Source organism: Penicillium paradoxum (genome assembly GCF_028828445.1).
Source record: "Penicillium paradoxum strain IBT 22861 chromosome Unknown utg000002l_segment0_segment0, whole genome shotgun sequence".
NCBI lineage: Eukaryota > Fungi > Ascomycota > Eurotiomycetes > Eurotiales > Aspergillaceae > Penicillium > Penicillium paradoxum.
Window position 1 is genome coordinate 3,689,934 of NW_026643180.1, and position 21,940 is coordinate 3,711,873.

General features: G+C 49.6%; 8 protein-coding genes across 8 annotated transcripts; 4 read left to right on the forward strand and 4 right to left on the reverse strand.

Moving 5' to 3' along the window:
* Positions 1–474: 474 nt before the first annotated feature.
* On the reverse strand, positions 475–2,479 carry N7457_001328 (uncharacterized protein; the record flags this gene model as incomplete). The annotated part of the gene is made up of 3 exons (XM_057172374.1): positions 475–1,906; positions 1,964–2,241; positions 2,297–2,479. 3 exons carry the CDS (start codon positions 2,477–2,479, stop codon positions 475–477), a joined length of 1,893 nt encoding a protein of 630 aa, XP_057036277.1.
* Positions 2,480–3,730: 1,251 nt separating this feature from the next.
* N7457_001329 (uncharacterized protein) lies at positions 3,731–5,140 on the reverse strand (the record flags this gene model as incomplete). Its single annotated transcript, XM_057172375.1, has 3 exons — positions 3,731–3,765; positions 3,814–4,893; positions 4,969–5,140. The coding sequence occupies 3 exons, from the start codon at positions 5,138–5,140 to the stop codon at positions 3,731–3,733; spliced, it is 1,287 nt and encodes a 428-aa protein (XP_057036278.1).
* Positions 5,141–6,107: 967 nt separating this feature from the next.
* On the forward strand, positions 6,108–8,025 carry N7457_001330 (uncharacterized protein; the record flags this gene model as incomplete). The annotated part of the gene is made up of 4 exons (XM_057172376.1): positions 6,108–6,243; positions 6,305–7,391; positions 7,460–7,566; positions 7,625–8,025. Coding segments are annotated over 4 exons (1,731 nt in total), but the record flags the coding sequence as incomplete, so codon positions are not given.
* Positions 8,026–8,651: 626 nt separating this feature from the next.
* Positions 8,652–9,291, reverse strand: N7457_001331 (putative L-PSP endoribonuclease family protein Brt1; the record flags this gene model as incomplete). Its single annotated transcript, XM_057172377.1, has 3 exons — positions 8,652–8,718; positions 8,913–9,070; positions 9,130–9,291. 3 exons carry the CDS (start codon positions 9,289–9,291, stop codon positions 8,652–8,654), a joined length of 387 nt encoding a protein of 128 aa, XP_057036280.1.
* Positions 9,292–9,760: 469 nt separating this feature from the next.
* On the forward strand, positions 9,761–10,855 carry N7457_001332 (alpha/beta hydrolase; the record flags this gene model as incomplete). The annotated part of the gene is made up of 2 exons (XM_057172378.1): positions 9,761–10,167; positions 10,249–10,855. The coding sequence occupies 2 exons, from the start codon at positions 9,761–9,763 to the stop codon at positions 10,853–10,855; spliced, it is 1,014 nt and encodes a 337-aa protein (XP_057036281.1).
* Positions 10,856–11,535: 680 nt separating this feature from the next.
* N7457_001333 (uncharacterized protein) lies at positions 11,536–12,660 on the forward strand (the record flags this gene model as incomplete). The annotated part of the gene is made up of 1 exon (XM_057172379.1): positions 11,536–12,660. The coding sequence occupies one exon, from the start codon at positions 11,536–11,538 to the stop codon at positions 12,658–12,660; it is 1,125 nt and encodes a 374-aa protein (XP_057036282.1).
* A 666-nt stretch (positions 12,661–13,326) lies between these two features.
* On the reverse strand, positions 13,327–15,255 carry N7457_001334 (aldo/keto reductase; the record flags this gene model as incomplete). Its single annotated transcript, XM_057172380.1, has 6 exons — positions 13,327–13,641; positions 13,701–13,784; positions 13,844–13,930; positions 13,982–14,125; positions 14,189–14,359; positions 14,416–15,255. The coding sequence occupies 6 exons, from the start codon at positions 15,253–15,255 to the stop codon at positions 13,327–13,329; spliced, it is 1,641 nt and encodes a 546-aa protein (XP_057036283.1).
* A 3,841-nt stretch (positions 15,256–19,096) lies between these two features.
* On the forward strand, positions 19,097–21,658 carry chiA1 (class III chitinase ChiA1; the record flags this gene model as incomplete). Its single annotated transcript, XM_057172381.1, has 2 exons — positions 19,097–19,649; positions 19,707–21,658. The coding sequence occupies 2 exons, from the start codon at positions 19,097–19,099 to the stop codon at positions 21,656–21,658; spliced, it is 2,505 nt and encodes an 834-aa protein (XP_057036284.1).
* Positions 21,659–21,940: the final 282 nt, after the last annotated feature.

Consider the following 21,940-nt stretch of genomic DNA (forward strand, 5'->3'; position numbering starts at 1 on the left):
ATGGGTCTTGCATGTCCTCGCGAGTCTGTTTCTGTTTTCGCCGTTTGAGGCGCCTCTTGTATCTTGCCTCTTTTCAGTGCCACCTAATGGATTGTTGTGTTGAATTTTTGTCACTTTCCTTTCACGATCATATATTGTTTAGATACTTGTACTGTCTTAGTTTAATATGACAAAGTAAAGAGAAATTCCTGATGAAGTATAATGATAATTTGGTATAAAAGAGTCACGGAAAATCTGGATATAACACAAAACTGTAGAAAAGCAGAAAGGCATCAGTCACGATGATGCCGAAAATAAACACAAAAACCAGCCCTGGTCGTTATACACGCGAGCACGCTATCCACTCTGATCCAAATCAGACAGAAACTGTAACCAACAAATAGATCCAGAACGAATGTCCGACCTGCAGACAAACACAATTATTAATACTATCTTCCTCCCCATCCAAACTTAATATGCTGTCCGTAAAGAGCATCAAGGAAAGGCTAAGCCCGTGCGATGCACGCCGCGATATTTCGTATCGTCGATGCTATGACCCGGCAACTCCAAGAACGCATCAGAAACTGGCCTGGCTTCTTCCAGTGAAGCGCGCGGGTTCGACGTCGTTTCCAAGATACAGCTGAGCGGGCCACTCGCGCTGTGTGTGCTGCTGCGGGGACGACGCGTGCTGGAGTAGATGATGTGGACATCGTTACGGCGTGGGACGGGCGGCATCGAGCGACCAGTGTCGAAACGTCGCGGGCTGGCCCGGCGAGCTGATGGTGGGTGAAACTGTCCGCTGGGAGGTCGGTATTGGCTCTGCGAGTGGCGAGGCACTTGGGATGGGTTGAAATGGTAGGTGGCACTGCGAGATGGGTGGGCATTCTGCTGGGGCGGGGTTGGTCGGCGCATTGATTCAGCATGTGGTTGCGGTCCTTGTGAGTAGGCTCGTGCTTGTGCAGGGCCTGGGACGAAGTTTGGGTGGTGCGGGTGGTGGATTGAGAGGCCTGCGGGCATAGTGTGGGCTGTTTGGGAGCGTCGCACTTTCTGTGGGGAGGCCGGTGCGCTTGGGACTACTTCTGGGGCATCGGCGGAAGTTGTCGTCATTGATCGTGTGTGGCCTTCCTGGTGTGCGGGCTTAGGAACAGCTGAAGCGTTGGTAGGACTCTCAGAAAGGCTTGCTGAAGAAGCGTTTGGGGTGTCGTCCATAGATAGCTGGTAGGGGGAGAATTGAGTTGTTCTGTTTGGCATGGTTTGGGATGTCACTACCTGCTTTTCGACATCTGAAGCGGTATTAGGGTCTGCGAGAGCTCGGATTTGAGGATCCGACGATAATGGAAGCGACAGCGGGAAGGATTTCGGAAGAATACGTCGCAGGGATGAAAGTGATGACTTCGCCCTCTTGTGCTTGGTATGTTTCTCAGGGGAGGCTGGGACTTTGGGGATAGGGATATCTGACAAGAGAGCGCGCAATTCGCTGGCTGTTTGCGGTGTTATAACAGTAGATGTGCGCGAGATGGGATGAAACTCGCTGATCAGACTTTGCGTCCCTGGTGAGATCCGGTGGATGTTGTCTTCTGGGGAAATCGTTGTTCCAGACATGATATCTCCATAGGTTGAACCGGAGTCGGTGTTGAGGCGAAGCTGAGGGCGTAGACGGACAGGAGCAGGGTGCCGGATGCTAGGGTGGCAGTTGACTTTATTGGCGATGGGATCCACAGACCAGAAATCTCCAGCTCCATTGCCATCGTGCTGGCGGCATAGATATATGATCTCGTTCTTGAGCGTTTCCTCGCTGTCCCAGCTATTAGCGGAGTTCACGCTACCATTCCGCATGACATCCGGGCGCTTGTAGATTCCGGTGAGCGACACATCGTATGGTCGATCACAAAGTTCTCTTGCACAGTACATAGTGCATACAGTGACCCTGTAATATTGTTGTTAGTTGGAAGCATACTAGACTCGAGACCGGAACGTAACATACATCGAAACCACTGCTACAATCACAGATGCTCGGTGGAAGGCACAGCTCGTACCAACTCTCCAGAAAGTTGCATCTGTTCCTTCCGGAAGACAGTATACTTGCTGCGCGGCGACTACTAGACCAGCCACGCTTGTGGCTAGCCAAAGCATAAGATCCAAACGTAGCACATATGTGCATATATTATGCAGAACGGTCTTTTGTGTTCCAAATCCGCCAATATTGTTGTATTGCCAGGCGACCAGGCTTTGGAGACCGACAAGCGGCACGGAGAAGAAGGCCTTGAAAAGAGTCAGCGACCATGATAAAATATCCGACGGTTCAGGACTAACATACCGCGACAAGTGCAAGTACAACACTCGGTGTCATCTTTGAATCAACATGGCCATTTCCGTAAAGGTAAAGCACCAATACACATTCCAGGATAGACTCCAACAGTAGCACATAGAGCGCGACGAATATCACGAGCTTAGTCCATGTCCCCTCCTTTCGTGGAGTAATTGAGGATCCAGATGTCATGATTGCAATGGTCTATTGACCAAGATAACAGTGGCTCTGTGTGTGGTTCCCTTTAGGTTGGCTTGCCCTCAAAAGCTGAAAGGAAAAAGTCCAAGTACTTCGTGGGTATAGGGACACAGGCCTTGTTCAGTGCGCCACGTTCAAGTTCAACCCAGATACAGTCACCTTAGATGTTCATGGATTGGGTGTACAGGGAAGAATACATAAGGTTAGTGACCAAAGGAGTGTTGGCGAACTAAAAGAGGAATCAGATGGAGGGTTTATGGCCCTGGAGCGCGTCGATGCGAATATAGCGTGGAGGGATGGAATGCTAGGACCCGAGGGGCGGGTTTGGAAAGAATTCCAGACCTTGAGAAAGATCCTCACTTTTGTCACAGGGGATTTCATCTTAGCTTCATAGCCTGGAATGCTGAGAGCTTGTTAGTGCCAAGGGTGTGTTTGCAAAGGTTTCGCGGTTGTGAGCCTTATCCCTGTGGATCGCTCTGTCAAGACGTCAGTTCGTTTCAGTCCCTGGGAATGGAAGACCTGGCTTAATTTTTCGCAGACTTCAGAGTGGGAGGTTCTTCTTTTCTCCGTGCATCGAAGGGTTATCCTTGGATGTCGAGATAGGAAGAGGAGGCGACCGTGCTGTATGCCGTAGGGCAGTCACGGGCCCTGGATCCCTCGATGACGTTGTGGTCAACGACCCCGACCATAACAACAAAGAGTTAGGAATTGTCATACGCGATCATGGAACTCATTTCCATTGCTGTTGAAATGAACGCTTGTTGCTGTTCTCACCCGTGTAGTCGACCAAATTCAACACACAACTACACCCTCCACGTGATCCGAGGGGTTACCCTTGTCAGTAAGGACGCGAACTGAACCCAACCTGGATTCACAATTATTCTGACGTCTTTGACAGGCACCTGAATGAAGTGTGTTCAATAGTCCGATGTTGAGGAATGTATCATCGGTTTGTGGATGAGCTGTTCGGATTGGTCTTGACTACACACTACCAATCTTCTTCGCGATCTTTGAAACAGCTACATACCCGTATTGACGTGATATTTGTTTTCGTTTCAGTTGCCTGATTTGAGACGCGTAGAGACTAATTCTGCGATTTATTGTGATTAGGTGGTTCGACCTTGCATTGAAGGGCATGGTAGTCTTTAGGACTAACTCCCCATGTGGCCAATACTCTCTCAGAACCACCCACTCACATTGCTGTTCTACACCTAATTCAACTTGACTTAATCTATGCACAAGATACTACATGACCGTGCAAAGGACCCCACCGGCGAGAGCTAGAGGGAAGTCAGTACGTCAATTTTCTCGTCGACCAGCTCACTTACCTGCAGACATGATCCCAGCTGTCAGACCTGAAGCAAGGCCATTGGTCGCACCATTGAACAGATTTTGTCGTTGTCCATTGACTTTCTGGTAAGTTTGACGCGCCTCTGATACTTCTGTTCGGGCAGTTTCCACCTCTTGTTCGTATTTTTCTAATTGAAGGCTAACCTGGCTCGATCGTTTGGCACTTCGAGCTCTGTCCTTGCGTATTTCGTCGAGTGACTGCTCCATCTCGAGTACCTTTTGTTCTTTAACGGCGAGGTCCTCCAGAAACTGTTTTTCAAGTGCCTTGAGTCTCTTTTTCCAGGCTCTTTGCTCTTTCTTGTGCAAATCTTGGATCGACTTCTGAAGCGCTCGCCTGTCTTGTTCAGCTTTGTTCAACTGGTTTTCCAAATCAACTTGAAGCTCCCGCAACTCGGCCGCGTGTTCTACATTCTGCTGAGCTATTTCGGCTTGGATTGCCTCTTTGAGCTTTCGCAACTCCTGCCCATGAGCTTGGCGAGCCTTGTACAAATCCCAACCGAGCACAATCCCCGCCTTCGTCTCGCCGATGGCTTTCTTTTGGTCGATAATCTCACGCTGAATCTGCAGCACTCTTGGAGTATACTTTTTAGATTGATGGATAAGATGTGTCACGATGCGGCGCGCAGAAACAACTTCTTCCAACGAGTCCAACCGCCCCTTTTCATTATGACGGAACAATTTCGCTCCACTGGCGATGAGTTCGCCAAAGAAGCGGTCGTCGGACAGGAGCTGCGCTTCACGCTGTGCACAAAGCACCGAGTCTGGAGACCACATGGTGGTCGCGATGGCAAGATTCGAGTAAGAGGTGAATCCGCACATCGCCTTCATCATTTCGAGATTGCGCATAGTTGAGCCAGACATACGGTTGTCAGATATTGGATGGAGCATCACTATGCCGTGGATGCAAACGCCGTTTGCATGCGAGGCTCCGAGGTAGGTGGCGAGGATGCTCAAGGTGTCGGTGTCAGACCGAGTTGTGTCGTTGAATCCGGGAGTATCGATTAGGTAGACATTGTGGCCATTACATTGAAAATCAAAAACGTCAATCTCACTAGTGCCTGATGCTTGTGTCAGCTTATGCAACTGAGACAAAAAGACTCGGTGATATATTTTGGATTGCGGGACCCTCTTACATGACCATAACCCATGGCCGACGGTGACATCGTCTCCTGTGCATCGGCCGATGAAAGTGCTTTTCCCTGAGCCTGTCATTCCCATAACAAGGAAGAACTTGTCATTCGGATTGGGCTTGGTGACACCGGTAAAGGCCGCGAAGCGTTGCGCCTGATTGGCCACAGACTGCATGTCCGTTGTGAGTCGAGTGTTTTGGGGATCGAATGCTTCAGGTACGAGTCAAGGAACTAATGATCAGAAAATGATGCAAAATTAAAAACGTGGTTAGAATAGGGTATAATCCCTGAAGTGTTTCCAGCATAAGAGCAGTCTTGCCGCTGGCAGTTGAGGCTCAAACGTTGGCAGGGGCATTCCACCAGCCACGAAGAGCCTCGACTAGGTTTCATCACAGCCATGCAAAAGGCTGAAGTCCAGAAGAAAAACGCAAGGCTTTTTAGCGCCCATGATGTGCTCAGCCCAGGATAAAAAAAGAGACTCCGTGGAGAAAAGGAGGGTTGGCCCCCAGATTGAAGCTTGTGAAGTAAGCAGCCACGATGCCCAGGCGTGGACGAGAGCGGGAATGTCCAGTTGGTTCTTTGCGCTTTATCTCCCAGAAACGCGCTCAGGTCGACCAGTCACACTAAAGCTCTAGAGACCGATTGTCCCAGCTGATTTCCCTGCAGCGATCGTTTCTTGGCAACGACGTGGTCGGCTGCAGTTGGACACTCTCATGACGCCCGGGTGAATTTGACTGTATCGCTCGGCGCAGCACGAATGCCTCAGTCAAATTAATCGATGCAATTTCCGTGGCGATTTTCTTCGTATATTTACGAGGTACATCTGTCTTCAGGTTCCAGCCTCTGATCTCACGTTCAGGGTGAAAACAAAGCGAATTCTGGACCGAAATACCATTCACAGGCCACCCACTGAAATCGGTTCGCACCGATTATAGCCTGCCATGTCAACCGGATTTGTTCGAAATGGTACGTCCGAGGGAATTTCCTCCAACCAGTGTTCTGAGATAGCTGCTCACCAGCTCACAGAGACATGTAGGAAGCGCCCGAAGCAAGGTGCTATACCATCACCGGGCACACGAAGCTTCCGCGGAGGCCATGAACCCAAGTCAGTAGCAGCCTGCGATGTGACTGCACCTCTGTAGTCAGTACCTGCTAACTCTTTTACTAGACCAACCGATGTATTCATAGCGGTGATGGGTGTCACTGGGTCAGGGAAAAGCTCATTTATATCGCTCTGCTCGGGCAAGTCCGTCGAGATTGGCCATTCACTCAATGCTTGTGAGTGAGGCCCTATAGTACGACTGGCGAGGTGACCTTCGTAATCTCTAATATCGAACAGGCACAGCTAAAGTCGATGTATATGCGTATAAGCTATCGGCCGATCGCACTGTTTATCTTATTGACACGCCTGGCTTCGATGATACCTCAAAGAAAGACACCGAGGTACTCAGCGAGATTGCGACTTGGCTCGGTGATTCCTATAGTAGCAAAATCAAGCTCAACGGGATTATATACCTCCATCGTATCAGCGACAGACGGATGCAAGGTTCCGCGAGGAGAAATCTTCAGATGTTCCGAGATTTGTGTGGCGACGATGCCTTGAAGAAGGTGATCCTGGCCACAACGATGTGGGATATAGTCCCAACTGCCGAAGGCGATATGCGCGAAAAAGAACTGAAAGAAAACAAAGACTTCTGGGGCTACATGCTGAGCAAGGGTAGCATTGCTCTTCGACATGACAACACGTCGTCTTCGGCAAGAGATATAGTACAACAGCTGGCCATACACAAGAAGCCAATAGTTACAGATATCCAGAAGCAGCTAGTCGATCAAAAGCTCCCCCTGGACCAGACAGCTGCCGGAATGGGCCTACAAAGCGAGACACTCAAGGAAAGGGCAAGATGGATGAAGGAACGACAGGAGTTTGAAGCGGAATTGCGTGCAGCTAAGCGTGAACAGGACCGCGAAAGAGAGGAAATAATGCGCGAAGAGCGTGATAGGCGTGCAGAGATGATAAAGAAGGCCGATCGGGATATGGCAGCTCTGCGTTCAGATATGGAGAAACTTCTCGCCCAGCGAGATGAGCGTGAGGCACTCTTGGAAAGGCGTATGGAGGAGCGACTCGAGAGGAAAATGCAGAGAAAACAGGCGGAATATGATAAAGAGATCCAACGATTGCGAATGGAGAGGGAAGCCGAACTGCAAAAAGCAAAAGAACAAGAGCAGCAAGCTGAACGGGGGCGAAAAAAACTTGAGCAGAAGAAAAAGACCCAAAAGGAAAAGGCCGAGCAGAAGACAAAGGACAATGCTTCGCAGGTTAATCGTCAGTCCCAAAGCACACCGGCCAATGTTGCAGGCTACTCTCCTTACTCAGTAACCATGGGCAGCCAACTCTGCGCTGTCAGTGGCCCAAAGTCCTACCTATGGTACGCTCATCATCCGAGAGATCCTGATTTCCGGAGGAATTCAGATACTAAATATCATGGATCAACAGCTCTACAAAAGGTTGGCCCAAAATGCAAGTGGGCTCAGAATGGATCGGTGCTGTCAGTTTTGGGAATTCGAACGAATGGATCGCTCGCTACGGAGCAGGAACTTGGAGTAAGTAAATTACTGCTCCGCTGATGCTTTGAAGTCCGAAGCTAAGCCCGCTCCCTAGAATACCCAAGACTCGAGAATTATCCACACCTCGCTGGCAAGCTTAGCCTTCATGGAGCTCGAAATCTCGAGTTCTGCGTCCTGGGGCCCGGACAAACTTACTATGCCCGGTGGTTAGATGGCACCTGGAGTAGTATGGCATCAGAGCACGCTAACTCTGAGATACGGGAGCTGGCCAGTCGACCCAACAATTCTAGAATTCGTGCCATGGCGTTTGGGTACAACGAGTCTTACGTTATCTCGTTCGGCCAGGCTGAGGGGTCAACTGTGCGCGGCACATGGGGCAATCGATGGTACCTAAAGGGATATTACCCTGATCTTTGCGAGTTCGCGGTGGCCAGCAGTCCTTTAAGTATAGTGGTGAGTCTGCGGAGCTGCCTCGATTACTCGAGTGCGGGCTAAAAATCCCCCAACAGGCCATCGCACTAGACCCAGAGAACACGACTGATTACATATTGATTTATCAAACTGAAGGTGGCACCCGTCGGATACGCTGGGTCTGCTCAGATCATTCGAGGTCACAAGTCATTAGAGCTTGGTGGGATAAAGAATGTGAGGTCACGCAGACTGCAACGACTACGACGAAAACGACTACTACACGTGCTAAGCCTAGGAACTATGACGATTCACTGTCAGGGGCTATTAAAGAAATGGCTTCGGACATCGGTCACTATCTTGATAGGAAGATTTGATGATGGGCTGACCCTGAAAGTGAGTATCAAAGAGTTGAACACATATGTAGACTCTGGGGAAGTTATTAGGGAATTTTCTACCATGGTTTTCAGTTCCTCATACCACTATTCCAAATGTTCATATACTCATCCGGGGGCTTTAAGTAAACCCATCATATCCATACCTCATTCGATCTGCAAGTCCGTCATCTAAGAAATATAGACAATTAGAATAACTGGCCACAGTTATATCCAACCAAAATCACTCAATTGAGTTTGAAGGAAGAGGCACATCAGCAGTCGTGTTATAATACTTGAATTTTTTTTCTACAGATGCGAGAAAGAGAATAAGTCAATTTACAGAACAGCAATACACTCAATCTCAACATCGGTGTTGAGAGGCAGCGTCTTGACCGCAACACACCTGAAGAGGAATTAAGTCAGCAACGAGTGGAATCTTTTATACAAATAACTGTACGCGAGTGCATGCGAAAGCGTGAAAACAAAGCTTCTTCCAAAATACACCGCCAACGACAAAAAGAAGAAGATCGAGGTTGACAGAACATGACTCCAAATGACTCCAACGATAAAGAAACACAAAGTGGGGTCAAAACTTACGTCCGGCAGGGCTTCACATCGCCCCAGTATTGCATGTACACGGAGTTCATGTCGGCGAAATCATCCATGTTCGATAGGAACACATTGACCTTGACGACCTTGGTGATGTCGGTGCCGGCTTCTTCGAGAACGTGGGTTAGGTTCTTAATGCATTGGTGCTGGTGAAGGGTGAAAGGTTAGCGGGTTATATCGGAAGATGGATTAACTGGTCTCTCACAGTGTGGGCCTTGACATCGCCATCAATCAGCTTTCCAGTAGCAGCGTCCATGGGGACAGCCCCAGAGCAATAGACGACACCATTGGCGACAATGGCCTGCGAATAGATACCAGGGAGGGGCTTAGGTGCCTTGTCGGTGAGCACGGGGATCTTGGAGGACATTGTGAGAGTCAGTTCGTGAGAAGTGGATATGGGTTATGTGAGGGGTGAGTCAATTGAGAAACGGAAGGATTCTTCCCCCCTTGCGCGGGGGGACTGCTCCTTATCAAGTACCATTCGGAGCTACAGCTGCATTCCACGTCGGCCATTGAAACGTGACAGGTGGCACCATAGTGGGCGATGGTAGAGACTCGGGGAATACGAGGGGGCACATGAGTGGCTTCACAATGGACACGATGGAGACCGAATGGAGACTGAAGGGCCGTCCGAAGGAGACTCGACAGGGGTCACTGCAACATTCCCGTCGATCACTTTCCCAAAGAGGACAGGCAGAGGGGCTTATCGGCTTATCAGCTCCTTCCCCCCGCATTGTCGCGGCCTCCCACTTTCTCCGCGTGGGGGCAGGCTTCTATTTGAGGACCCTGAAGCTCTAGGGTCTGGGAAACCTGTTGTCTTCTCTATCCCTCCAAAAATGACTGCCGGCGTTTCCCAACCACCTTATCCTCTCCATGAGTCCGTTAAGGATTTATTGGACCCGGAGTACGTTGCATTCTATAACCAGCATGTTATCAATAACCAGCAGGTGCATCTCCAGCCCGTTGCGGCGTCGCGGACAAGTGGTGTGTTGATTCCTGGCGCAGGTCCCATGTTGGAGGTTGGCAAGACCCAAGATATCACTATCCAGCGACGCGCAACAGAGGGCCCAGCAGTGCCTATCCGTTGCTTTACTCCGAAGGGTCCTGCTCCTCCAGGTGGATGGCCGGTGATGCTCTATTTCCATGGTGGTGGCTGGGTACTGGGAAATATTGACACGGAAAATGTGGTGTGCTCGAATCTCTGTGTGCGCGGCAATTGTGTCGTGATTACTGTTGACTATCGGTAAGCCTACACAACGCAAAGATCACGCCATGCATACATAGCCTTAGACACTTGAAACTCAATTGTCTTCTTTTCTCGCAGACTTGCACCCGAAAACCGCTGGCCCGCCGCGGTCCATGACTGCTGGGAGGCCCTTCTTTGGTTGATCGCCGACGGCCCCACCGCGCTCTCGGTCGATGTATCCAAAATTGCAACCGGCGGGTCTTCCGCCGGCGGAAACCTTGCCGCGATTATGACGCACAAGGCACTGACGCTGTCACCGCCTGTTCACTTCCGCGCCCAGCTACTATCTGTCCCCGTGACAGATAACACGGCCACAGTCGAGAACAACGATTCATATCGTCGGTATGAGCGGACCCCTGCCCTCCCCGCTCTTAAGATGTATTGGTATCGCGACCACTATGTTCCCAACGATGCAGACCGCACCCATCCTGAATCGAGTCCCCTGTTTTGGCAGGGCGATTACTCTCAACTGCCACCTGCTTTAGTTATGGTTGGGGAGTTGGATGTGCTGCGCACTGAGGGCGAGCAGTATGCGGAGAAGCTGCAGAAGGCCGGTGTGCCCGTTGACTTGCAAGTTATGAAGGGCATGCCGCATCCTTTCTTGGCTATGGATGGGGCGTTGGCTGAGGGCAAGAGGTGTATCACTTTGATGTGTGATGCGCTCCAGAAGGCGTTCTGGGGCTGATTTGATACGCCCAAATAAAGAAGTTATACTGGGTATAATTGCCTATTGATGTTCAACTTTGCATTTGAATTCGGTGGAGTTATACGATCCAGAGTAGTCCTGCACTCATACCTGTGACAATGAAGTGCCCGCCGGCATATCAATGGACATCTAATGAACACCTAGTTCCAATCGACCTATATCTTAAGGGGAGCTGTATGTATCCAAATAGAGTTTTGTTGACCAAGATCTTACAATGGCTTTTAGAACACCTCTCTTCCAATGCTTAGGTGTCCGTATCATTTGACTCTCATATCAAAATCTATGTAAAGCTCTTACAATTGTAGAGCCGTTCATAAGACCGAATAAAGTGGCATCAGTTCAATATTGTGAGCACTAGAAAAGATGCCATAAGGGATTCATTAGGCTGCAATAGTTATGAACCAGGAGAACAGCACCAGAGACGTCTAGTCATCATACTCATCACAGAAGCCTCAGACGCCCTTGGTGCCTTGAGGTTTCCATGGCATGTTTGCCTCTTTGGGACTATATAATGTCCAACGAGTTTTCCTTCCCCGATGTCTCTTCCTGTCATCATCGATCAACCCTCACTTCATTAATACAGTCAATCTTGGAAATCGATACCCTCGCATTCTTTCAAAACACCTCCATGTGTTCTATCCTTAATGCTAATTGGAATCATGACATCCTCTCAGCCCGTGAAGATCTACCAGAACGAACTCAACGAGCCCACCACAGCAAACGTCTTCATTGGTGATGTGAAACATCTTTCTTCATACAACTGGCTTGAAAGGTCCACTCCCACCATTGCTGTCCCGGGATTGCCAAATGAGTGGATATCCCCATCACACCCCATACGAGTGCGACTAAAAAGGAGGCTCATTTTCATCGATCAGAACGCCTACCGTTTACCCAGAACTCCTCTTGAGCCCCTCTTCCGCGCCCTCTACATTGAAAATCCAACTTTCGATATCGGCTCAGTCCACGTTGTCGCAGACGATACCACTATCCGAAAGTTCCTGAGCTTCGTCGCTCCCGATGCCGAGAAATCCTTCACCCCCTTCAGAGTGCGCGCTGAACTAGTCAAGGAAACGTTGCTGTTTACTCGCGTGGAGACTGAATCTCGCACATACATCCGTCCCGAGCATCCCAGTTCATATTCCCGCAGTTTCATCGAGAAGTCCACCGAGCGTCCAACGCATGAATGTACCTCCCATTACAGGATCATCTCTTACAACTTTGCGGGGTTGAAATTCCTAATCCGGCATGAATCAGATGCCTACATTCCCGCTCAAGACTCAGACGCCAGTTCGACTCATAGCCACCCAACTCAGGAGAGAAATACAAGCCCGGAGAGAGGTAGGTCTCGAACTAGGTCTCAGCCTCCGCAGCCCCTCCGCATCCCCGGATCCCACCTCGAGATCTTGAAGGTTGGCGAGGTGGTACCGCGCGAAACAACAATAGAGATACAGACACGGAACTATCGGACGCACCTTACGCCAAAGGATGTCGCAGCGAAAATGTGGGTCTCTCGGGTTCCAAACCTCGTGCGTGCGTTTTATCAGGATAGGGACTTCAATGTTCCGACGGTCGAGGATGTGAGAGATGAGGTCATGCACTGGCAAACTACCCATCAAGTTGAGTTGTGTCATCTAGGTGCGTTGCTGAATCGGATCTATCACGGTGTAAAGAGACTTGGTGGGGGTGGGATTATCACAACGGATACCCCGGGTGAAGTTATGACCATCGAGGAAGCAGAGACGGGCAATATGCTACCTCGGGATCTGTATTCTCGGTGGGATTGAGGCGAGGGTGGATTGGGAGATGCACAAGAGTCAAGATTCTACCACTTGCTGGCGAGATGGGCAACATATGGCATTAGGGCTTGCCATCTACTTTTTGGTTCTTTGATTGAGGAGGAAATAGAAACGATAGAAATAGAAAAAAAGAGGGGACAATTTCGCAACATAACACTACAGTGACAGACATCGCGGGCTGTAAGGATCAGAACCAGCACTTGTCCATGAACTCCCGTCCATCACGCAGTATGAATAGAAATAACGACATCGGCCATAGAATCCCTAGGAAACAAGATCAGATTTGAGGGCCCAGCGAACCGGCAATCATCTGCCCACTCGTGGACACTTTGCTTTTTGGAATAAAGTGACGTTCCCCTTATTCTGTTTGAAAGGAGGCACGAAGGACACTAAAAAAGACAATAGACGATATAGATGGCATTGTGAGAGAAGATATCACAGAGGGATATCGCCAAAGATAAACATCAAACTATATCGTAGTACGTGATACAATAGGTATCGGCATAGGTTGACACTGCAAGAATTGCAAAACTTGCCTGAAGAGGCTTTGTAAACTTCAATAATAGAGCAGATCTCACATCATATTTGCAACCGCATCCCTACAAGATAAACTGGAGATATTCATAAACTGTCTAAACAATGATAAATGTATAATCATCGATATTCGCCTCCGCAATCACCCACGCTCTCAAACATCTCCTGTCTGGAACTCCGATCCAGAATCGTTTGAATCAGAGCCTGATCCTCCTGATCCAGTGACCAGCCAAGGCTAGCCAGGTTCTCTTCGGATTGCTCGCTCACACCCATGCGGGCCCCTATAATCACGGCTCCGACGCACTTGAAGTCCAATACCCACCGTGTAGCGACATTCGATACAGAGACATTGTGCTTTCGGCCAATGGTTTGGAGGGTGCGGAGGAGTTCCTGGAACAGGTTCCAGCCGCCCCATTTGTCAATCATGGCAATGTACTATAAATAGATAAGTAAGTGGCGCAGGGGTTTCTGGGCTGTTTTGCTTTGGCTCTTACCTTCCGTTGGCTTGGTGTCGTTGTCTCGGCGTAGAGATCTGGCGCCGCTTGGTCGATCCATTTCTCCGCTAGCAGGCCTCCCAGCTAGATTCCAGTTAGAATGCTGGAGACTATTGGATGAAGCAAGGACTGTGATGGCTTACCAGGGTACCGTAGGTAAGTAACTTAATGTTATGCTTATCGCAGAATTCAGCCATCTTCACTGTGGGTCGGGAATCAACGATTGAAAACTATTATTGTTAGCCTGCAATGTCCCGGAGAATGCGGCTTGGGTTGCATACCTGGACTTGGTTGGTGAAGATTTTGACTCCACTTTCAATCACTTCTTGCATATGCACTGTGTCAAAGTTGCAGAGGCCAAGGTATTTGATTCGGCCATCTTGTTGTAGGTATTTCAGGGCATCGATATACTGGGGATCATTGTACTAGATATACCGTAAGCGACTAGCTTAGTAGCAGGGGCTTGGATATGCAAGGTTGCGACTCACGAAATGCCAGTGGAATTGCAACATGTCAATTTTGTCAGTGCGTAGTCTCTGACACCGTTCATCCACCTGGGCACGGATGACATCGGCAGAGACCTTCACGTTATGAAAGACGCAGTATTTCGTTGCAGCGAATAACAGGTCAGAGTAGTTGCTTGAAGACCGGTATTTACCCTAATATCGATTAGGTTAGGAAACAAAAACATCAACACCCGCTTTGCAAGACTCACGAAAAGGATTTCGGCATCTCCATAATGATCCGCCATATCGAAGGCCGTCAACCCACTCTCGACATGCTTTGAGAACTGCTGCATAATCTTGGACCGAGGCGCACTTCCCCAGGCTGGGCTGGAAAGTTGCCACAATCCAGAGAAAATTCGAGGAAGTTGAATATCTCCCATTTCGAATGTCTCTGAAATAGGACGTGGGGGCTTCTGAGACAGTGATTCATGGTCAACCACTGAGGCGAATTCAAAAGAAGGATTAACGAGGTGTGTAATTGCCTCAAAGCCTCGTTGAAAGGGGAAGGGAAGTGAGTTCTTCTCCCATGCAGACTTGCATGCCGTGATAGACTTCAGCAAAGCCTCCAACGGCTGTCTTTCCTTCTCCGCGAGCTCCCGAGACCCAGTCTCCGAAAAGAGAGTTTGCTGGACGGCAGTGATAGCCTGGATAATGTCACCATCTACACTGGCGATCTGGTCTAGGATACCCGATTGGCCAGTTTCAAGCTTGATTTGCGAAACTTGTTCGACGATTCCCTGCAAAACGGGGAAAGCTTGATAACACAATCCAGACGTTATCATACAGCAAATCCGCTTTCGAATTTGTTCAAAGGAGGCGGTTGTTTGAAAAGAACCATCTGCGGTCTGCTGGAACAAGGTAGTCTCGGCAATCCGGGAAACAGTTTCGCCCAGATACTGCCTTGCCTGTTCCTCAAACACAGGCGTACAGTCGGGTCTTTCGGCCAAGATCCCACGCATAATTGTTCGCAATCCTTCAATGGGCAGGTTCGCGATATTGATATCAGCCATTACATTGACATGACGCGCTGCGGGCTTTGTAGAAGCCATTTTATATACTTATTTGTCTCAAATGTGGGGGTCGCATCCAGTTTTTGAGCCACGAGATCAGGATGTGCTGAAGCACACGACGCTTTGTAGGTCGGTTTCCTGGGAATATAAAGATATCCCTTATAAAAACTAAATAATCTTGAACAAGCTGCGAGTTCTGAGTTCTGGTTTCTGATCGAACTTAGGGTTGGAAGCAACAAACAAGTGGCGTCCAAATCTCAGGACTTCGGTGAAACTTGGCACGCACTAGGCCCGAAGAGGAATGGCTTATATAAACATTGAAGTTGGAGATGAAACAATCTACTACATCGTCCTTCCTGATGTAAACCGTGGAGGAATTAGCGGAGTCAAAAGGACATGAGACTTCTCTTCCTCATCAAGCCGGAGACATCGGGCACTTGGTCTGCCCCAGACGCTCATTCTGTGACAGAAACCTAATAAATCAGGCAGAAATCAGGCATCCCACAAACATCATTGCCTAAATATGCCATTTGAAGCCCAAAGAGGTGGTGACCATACTTGTATTGCTAGGACAATCGAATGAGACTCAAAATCTCGGTGGCTTATGGTGGAATATTTGGGAAACCTAAACATGCGGGGATATATTTTGCATCCAGAGCGGAGCCTCAAGTTCACGCTATGTCTACACCCAGCCAATAGTTTAGCTGAAGATAATACTATTCTATATTCCAAGAGGAAAGGTGCTGGTCCGATTGGCGGATCTATTTTATCATGATCGGTCCATTATTTTCATGCTGACCGTGCTATTGATAATCACAACCCATACATGTATATGGGTCTAGTATATATCTTTGTGAGTATCACGAGGAATCACTGCAAGCCATGTGCTATGGAAAGACACTTGACTACACTGTGACATGAGAATACAATCCCACATAGTTTCTTCTTGTTAAGAGTATACTGGGCCATAGCACGGTTGATTACCTCGGTACATGTAGATACCTACTGACGATAAGCCTACCAAGTATTATATTCTGCAAATTTCTCATTTCCCTAAGATCTGGCTGATTGCGACCGACAAATCATTCTCTTAACCTTTGTGTCGGATTCTGAAATAGTTGATTTTTTTACCATAGATCTCGGGCACCCTATGGTTACAAGCGCTTCTTTCTTGCCATCCCAGGGGTTCAAGCCTTTGGTGTGTACGCAGAGAAAGTAAGTGACCACTAAAAATGCTAGGCATAAAGCTTGAACAGAGAGTCAAAGACAAACGGACTTGGGATTGACGCTAGCTTCATCGGTTAATATGAAGGAATCATCGGAAATTACACCGGCGCACCGGCCGATAAAGCCGACTGCCGTACATATTTTAACAGCAAAATGAGAATTCCCTAGCGCCAATGAACAAAACAAAATTTAATATTAGGGTTCATGATCGGAGATTTGTCATACCAAGTATGTTTATGGACATGAGGCTCAAATGCCCACACAGACGTGATGCACGGATTACTCCGTACGGATATGCCACTCATCATCCACATAAAAAGTTTCCATCGGCGCAATGATATTAATATTTGGCCACATAAGCCGTAAAATCAACATGAATATTGGGGGAATGTCCTCAAATGATGGACTTCCTCCAAGTTTCCCTAGACACATGTTTCGTCTGAGTCTCGGCTGAAATTGATGAAGATAGGCAGTGACGAGTCATGCAAAATTGCGCCCTTGCTAGTGTATCCTACATAGGCAAACAATGAGGCAGGGTTCTGACCTCGGGAGTGCCTGGGTGGCGTCATTGATGCCCGAACATCGCTTCGGAATGGACATATGTCCGAACCTAGTAGCGTGAAAACAGGGAAATGCAACGTGGGAGCTGGGGCGCTATGCACGATTTAAACCCTACGGAGTAATCAAAGTCACATTCACGCTATGCGCAAGAAAGCTAACAGGGAAGAAGCCGTGAAGTGAGACACTAATCTTCCCAGCCCTGGAGGTTCTGCTGACTGGGAACAACGGTGATCCGGGCTCCTCCGCCAGAAGGGAGGCCTGTGATTGGCGTTCCTGGCAGTCGCCCCGCACTAAGGCCCTGCGGGGTTTAGCGTCCACTTTAGTGTCGCTTCCGATCTCCTTGGTTTTTACTCACACCACCCTGGCCATCTCTTCGGTCTGGTCTTAGGCTACATCTCGCTTTCTTTTTGATCTTTGACAAGTTCATCTGCATATCTCCCTCCTTTTCTACTCGTACATCTCTGCGGTTTCCAATCCTCTAATTTAGCGCTTTTCGTTGAACTCCAACGGATAGTGGACCCCGGCGTGTCCGTGCTATGTCGCATACATCTCAGTTTCTCATTGGACCTCGCAATCTAACCTATCTTCGCCCCAGTCATGACCCTGATGCCAAGACAGCTAGACCCTCTTGGGCCTTTTAACCTCTTTTATGGTCACTTATATTTCGACCCCCCTATCCACTATATCGACCCCCCTCGACCTATATCGACCCCTCCATTGCCTAAATAGGTTAGCAGATTACCCTAATTAGCTAGCATATTTCAGAGACCATATTAGGCTTAGCGTGAGGGCTATGCTTGAAACGCTAGTAGTCTTGGCAGTATGCCCCCAGTACTCCGTACGATCTGCGGAGTTGCAGAGGAGTACACAATCATCAGGGGTCCGGAGAAGTCATGATCATAACCTAATCCTTAGTGACGGTCGCAGCGAGCAAAGTGGTACACGGAAGCGTCGGAAGCCTCCTACCCCTAGTAAATACCATAGTATCCGAGATGGACTTACCTTAGTGCAGGGATTTTAATGTAATTAAATGAAAAATGGAGTTCTTTTAGACTGCAATGTTAGCAAATATCAAAGGTAGCGAGGAGGGAGCCAAATAGTTGATTGGCAGTATTTTTGAAAATCAGCATCTGTTTTTGAATCACATGGCTCCATGATGCTTTCAAGATTTTTACCAGATGCACTCCACAGATCATACTGGGGGCATACTGCCAAGATTACTAGCGTTTAAATGATAGCCCTCACGCTAAGCCTGATATGGTCTCTGAAATATGCTAGCTAATTAGGGTAATCTGCTAACCTATTTAGGCAATGGAGGGGTCGATATAGGTTGAGGGGGGGGTCGATATAGCTGACAGGGGGGGTCGAAATATAAGTGACCTCTTTTATGCGGCTCTTGCAATTTTAATGCACCCAGATAGGCACGGAGCCGGTGCTACCCCTCTCCAAAGACAGCCTTGGAGGGTCGATGCCTGGCCAACTGCTTACCTGGATGTGACTCTTTTACGCCACTGGCTGTATGATTATACCGCGAGCCTTGCCTTCGGCTTGTGACCAGTCCACCATGAGAAACTCCGGCGTATACACCTTGTACAAGGTGTTTCCATGAGGTTAGCGGTATGGCCATTCTGGTGAAAGTTGTAATGGTCCCCAGATCTAGTAATTACACTACCAAGCTTTCAACCCACACTGTCCCTTTGTGTTGGCCAGGCTTGTACATGTGGAGTACTTCCATGGTGGCACTGACCTGTAAGGTTTGAAAACGCCCGGATATCACACGTTGGCTCATTTCCACGTCCTGATGGCTCTGTTCTCTTTTCTGATTAGTGTGCTCTGTTGTCGGAGGTCGGCATGTTCCCCAGGGGCTGAGAAAGACAGTCCCTAAGCGGCGCTCTATGTATTTCAGTTGATTTCCCCCCCTCGGGAAAGTGCATTTCCTTTCGACCATCTACACTCATTTGGAGCTTTTTGGGAAATCCAAGCAGACATTGGTCTGCGTCCTTTCGTTGTTCGCGAATCAACCTGTCATTCCTTTTATCTGGTTGATGGACGATTTTTGTTGCATCTAATTACTACATTCATTTGAATCAAAATGTTCACCAAGACTTTGGCCGCCGTGTCGGCGCTGTCGTTCTTTGCCTCAACTGCTCTTGCTGTTGATGCCAGCCTGAAGAATAATGTTGCTGTATACTATGGACAAGGTGCAAACCAGCCCCGGCTCAGCTATTTCTGTGAACAGACCACGATGGATATCATCAACATCGGGTTTATTCATGAGTTCCCTAAAGCTGTCGGCGAAATCCCTGGTTCCAACTTTGGCAATCAGTGTGATGGCAACCTGTTCGAGGGAACCAATTTGCTCAACGGCTGCCACCAGATCTGGGAGGATATCCCGAAGTGCAAGGCCGCTGGCAAAACAATCTTGCTGTCCATCGGTGGTGGTACTGCCACAGGCCAATCCCTTCCAGACGACGCTACCGGTGTCTGGTTTGCTGATTTCTTGTGGTATTCCTTCGGTCCTTACAACCCAATGATCTCATCATTGTCCTGGACCCACGAGCTGGCAAAGACTGCATTCCCTCGTCCATTCCTTGATGTCTCAGTTGATGGATTTGACTTTGATGTCGAGTACAACGGTGGAACTGGTATGTCCTCCATCACCCTGAGTTTATATTGTTACTTTTTCTAACACTCCCGTCTAGGCTATGCCGCCATGATCAACCGTCTGCGCTGGCACTATTCTCAGACTCCTGAACGGACATTCTACATCTCCGGTGCTCCCCAGTGCTCACTCCCTGATGCCCAGCTCGGCGATGCCATCTCCAACTCCGCCTTTGATTTCATCTGGGTTCAATGGTACAACACCAAGGGTTGCTCTGCTGCAGACTGGGTGGACGGCACTGGCAAGTTCAACTTTGATGCTTGGATCAAGGTCATCGAGGCTAGCGCCAACCCAGATGCTAAGCTCTTTATTGGCCTTCCCGCATCGGAGAGTGCTGCTAATGCTGGGTTCTATCTGACCCCAGAGGAGGCCAAGCCACTCATCACGAAGTACATGAAAATGTATCCCAAGAACTTTGGTGGTGTCATGCTCTGGGAGGCTACTGCTGGTGAGAACAATCTCATCGACGGTTCAACTTTCACCGAGCATATCCAAGATATCCTGTACGAGTGTGCTCCTCCTCCACCCCGACCAACTTCAACTGTCACCCCGATCCCATCCTCAACTTCGACTTCGACCTCCACTTCCACTTCCACTACCCCCTTGCCCACCACCACCACGTCGTCCAGCACCACCACGTCGTCCAGCACCACCACGTCGTCCAGCACCACCACCACTCCCTCTCCCACTCCTTCTTCCAGCACCTCTTCGACCTCCACCACCACGACCTCGTCTGTCGTTAGTACCCCCTCTGGACACTCTTCCTCTTCCAGTGCCTCTAGCAGCACCGAGATTCCTCCGGTTGCCTCTTCCTCGGGACACCCCGGTCCTCACCCAACCACCTCTCGAACTCCCACTGGAAAGCCTACCCCCAGCTCGCCTGTTGGCCATGGCTCCCACACTATCCCAACGTCCACCCCTTTGATCCCCGGTCATTCTTCCAGCACTGTCCCTGTCCCCTCTGCGAGCGAGTCTGACTCCTCTTCTACCATCGAGAGTAGCACTACGACTGGTCCGTCTGGTGGCCAGACTACCACCGGCGCCCAGACTACTGGAGGCCCCAAGCCTACCGGCGATGGCTCTGTCACTGCCCCATCCGGTATCACCGCCGTTCCCTCTGTGACTGCTTCGCCCTCTTTGGGCCCAGGAACCACCACAACTATCATTGTGACCTCCTACATTGATATTTGCCCTACTGGCTTCACCACCATCACTACTACCATTACCAGAACCTACTGCCCTGACGACTCCACTGCTACTGCTACTGGCACTGCTGAGATTACCGGCCCTACTTCTGGTCCTGCTGTTCCCACTTCCTCCATTCCTGAGGGCTGGACCACCACTGTGACTGTCTGCACTCAATGTGCTGCTACCCCAACTACCGTGACTCTCACCAAGCCCGCTGCCACAACTACCACTGAGGCTGTGTCGCACCCTACTGGTCCTTCTGTGCCTGAGGGTTACACTACCACTGTGACTTTCTGCAAACACTGTGGCCCTACCGGCAGCACTATCACCGTCACTGTCCCAGCTCCCACCGCCACCGCTCCTGCTCCTGGCTCTGACTCCGGCTCCAACCCTGGATCCAACCCTGGATCTGACTCTGGTTCGTCCGGCCCGGGTGAAGGCTCTGGATCCGAACCCAACCCCGGCTCTCCTGGCCAGGGTGAAGAGGTCACAGTGACCGGCGTCGCCCCTGTGGTGCATACTCCTTTCCCCAAGCCTCATGGCCATGGACATGGACATGGACATGGTCATGGTCATGGTCCTGGACATGGAGGATTCCACCCCGGCAGACCGTCATCCAGCCTGGCTGTCCACCCCTCGCCCTCCCACACACCCGTGGCCACCCCCACAAGTCATCCCGAAGTGCCCAGCAGCACTCCGGAGGGCGTCTCCCCAGTCTTCACTGGCGCCGCCTCCAGGGCAGGTGTCACCGGGCTCTTCGGTGGCGTTCTCGCCATCGGTCTCTCCATGTTCATGATGTTGTGAGCTGGCCCCTAGTCTGGACAGCATGATCTCATCATCTATACGATATGATTGATCTCACGATGCTGGTTCAAGAACTTGGTCATTGCTAGTGGCCCTCACTTCTTGTTAATTTAATTACGATGCTTGATTTATTATATTCTCTCCCCCGATCTCCGCTCTGTGGAGTGATTCAAATCCCTGTTGGCCTCTTTTTGTGATATACTCTGGCCATCTGGGCAGTTATCGATGAGACCCTCGTGTCTTCGAATTGAATTTTCACGAGCGGTCGCGTCCGTTGGTTTC